Source organism: Erinaceus europaeus, chromosome 17, assembly GCF_950295315.1.
Source record: "Erinaceus europaeus chromosome 17, mEriEur2.1, whole genome shotgun sequence".
In the NCBI taxonomy this organism is placed as follows: domain Eukaryota; kingdom Metazoa; phylum Chordata; class Mammalia; order Eulipotyphla; family Erinaceidae; genus Erinaceus; species Erinaceus europaeus.
Window position 1 is genome coordinate 62266570 of NC_080178.1, and position 2394 is coordinate 62268963.

Below are 2394 nucleotides of genomic sequence, written 5' to 3' on the forward strand. Positions count from 1 at the left end.
GGGATTTGAATTCATCCCATTTTCTATCAGACTCATGTGTCTCCTGTCAGTTAAAAAGTTTTCCCTGTGTAATTTATCCAGGTTTTCCTATAGATATGTTGGACTTCCATAACATACATCCTGCACAAGAGCAGAAGTCTAGATTTATAATTCAAGTGGAATCAGAAAGAATCACTACTCAAGACATACAGGAGAAATGTAATTTGAAAAGTGAGCAAAAACATATTACAAAGACCCTTAGAGGAAGTAGTCCTTCCCATATAAATGGTAGAAACCTGCATATAAAAGCAGAGGCATAAGTTTAAAGACTTGATTTAAAAATATCAGAAATTTAAAGTTGAACAGCATGGAACCTAATAAAAAGACCAGCAGAAATCTTTCCAAAGCACTTTCCACAATCACCATTCAACAATAAATTGTTTCGATCTGATTTCCAGGTAAAATCTACACTCTAAGAAGACAGGAACTGTACCTGCCTGCTTCACTACATAATTGAAACACAGCATAATGAGTTCCAACTAGTAGGGACAAGTAAACTAACAATTAACATTTGACAAAAGAAATAAGGCAGGAATTATGAGCTCAGATGATGATAGAAGTCAATGTTGGTTGTAAATAATTGTGCTGTTAACTATGGAGTAAACACTGTCAAATCTTCATGTAAGAATCTTTGGCTTCTGTGGTTTCCAGATATACTTAGCATCCAGATGTTCCAGATGCCAGTTTCCCAGAAATTCAAATCTGTTTCATAATGGAAGCCACAACTTGTAATGGATCAGTGGATGGTTCACCAGTCTTCTACCTAGTGGGAATTCCTTCTCTTCCAGAATCCCTCTTCTTCCTTGTGTTTTTTATTTTCTTCTTTTTTTATCTTCTCATCCTTTCAGGGAATGCCCTGATCCTGGTGGCTGTGGTGGCAGAGCCCAGCCTCCACAAACCCATGTACTTCTTCCTGGTCAACCTCTCAGCCCTGGACATCCTCTTCACTACTACCACTGTCCCCAAGATGCTGTCATTATTCCTGCTTGGAGACCACTTTCTCAGCTTCCCCGCCTGTCTATTGCAGATGTATCTCTTTCAAAGCTTTACCTGCTCAGAAGCCTTCATCCTGGTGGTCATGGCCTATGACCGCTATGTGGCTATCTGCCGTCCACTGCACTACCCTGTCCATATGACCCCAATGACCAATGCTGCCCTGGCAGCCAGTGCCTGGCTCACTGCCCTCATCCTGCCCATCCCTGCTGTGGTGCAGACCTCACACATGGCATATAGTAAGATAGCTCATGTTTATCACTGCTTCTGTGATCATCTGTCTCTGGTCCAGGCCTCCTGCTCTGACACCACACCCCAGACCCTCATGGGCTTCTGCATTGCCATGGTGGTGTCCTTCATGCCCCTTTTCCTGGTGCTTCTCTCCTATGTCCACATCCTGGCCTCAGTGCTTCGCATCAACTCTAGAGAAGGACGTTCAAAAGCCTTCTCCACCTGCAGCTCCCACCTCCTTGTGGTTGGCACCTACTACTCCTCCATTGCCATTGCCTATGTGGCCTACAGGGCTGACCTGCCCCTCGACTTCCACATCATGGGCAACGTGGTCTATTCAATTCTCACACCTATCCTCAACCCTCTCATCTACACACTGAGGAATAAGGATGTCAAATCAGCTATCATCAAAATTATGTGTCTCAAAACTCACCCTGGCATAGGAGTCCTGGGTCTTTAGATATAGTTATTCTGCTCTCAGAACACCAAATACTAGTTCCCGGCACTGAGTAGGGGATAAATAAATGTTTTTGAATGAATTACTAAAATATCAAAAGAAAAGAAAATTTAGTTGAGCAGATGTTTCTATCACTAGTTCCCATACTTTTGTCTGGGGCTCTCCCCTGGTGTGCCAGAACATTATTCATCTTTATAGGAAATTTAAACTGTTGTATAAGAATTTCACTATTATTCAAGAAGTCTCTTTGAAAATTTTTTTAAAAAGTCTTGACCAAAAAAATTGTAAGTTAACAATTTACATCTCTATATGTCATTATCTGAGAAAAATAGGATGCAGAAGTGTGTCTGTTTAGAAAAGGAGCCCCTGACCTAATTCAGATGATATCCACAAGAAAATGAAGAGTCTATAGAAGGAGTCAAGATGTACTTAAATGTATGTGCTGTTTTTGCATAAGTAAAAGAAGTCAAGAGGGACTGGGTGGTGGTGCATCCAGTTGAGAGCACATGTTACAGTGCACAAGAACCCGGGTTCGAGCCTCCAGCCCCCACCTGCAGAGAGAAAGCTTCATGAGTGGTGAAGCAGGGCTGCAGGTGTCTCTCTGTCTCTCTCCTTCTCTATTTCTTCCTCCCCTCTCAATTTCTGGCTGTCTCTATCCAATAAATAAGATAATT

At 42.1% G+C, this 2394-nt stretch overlaps 1 protein-coding gene across 1 annotated transcript; it reads left to right on the forward strand.

Moving 5' to 3' along the window:
- Nucleotides 1-751: 751 nt before the first annotated feature.
- LOC103111045 (olfactory receptor 2AT4) lies at nt 752-1723 on the forward strand. Its single transcript, XM_007520263.2, has one exon. The coding sequence runs from the start codon at nt 752-754 to the stop codon at nt 1721-1723; it is 972 nt and encodes a 323-aa protein (XP_007520325.2).
- Nucleotides 1724-2394: the final 671 nt, after the last annotated feature.

Coding starts and splice junctions, on each gene's coding strand:
- LOC103111045 (XM_007520263.2), top strand. CDS start 752: ATGGAAGCCACAACTTGTAATGGATCAGTGGATGGTTCACCAGTCTTC.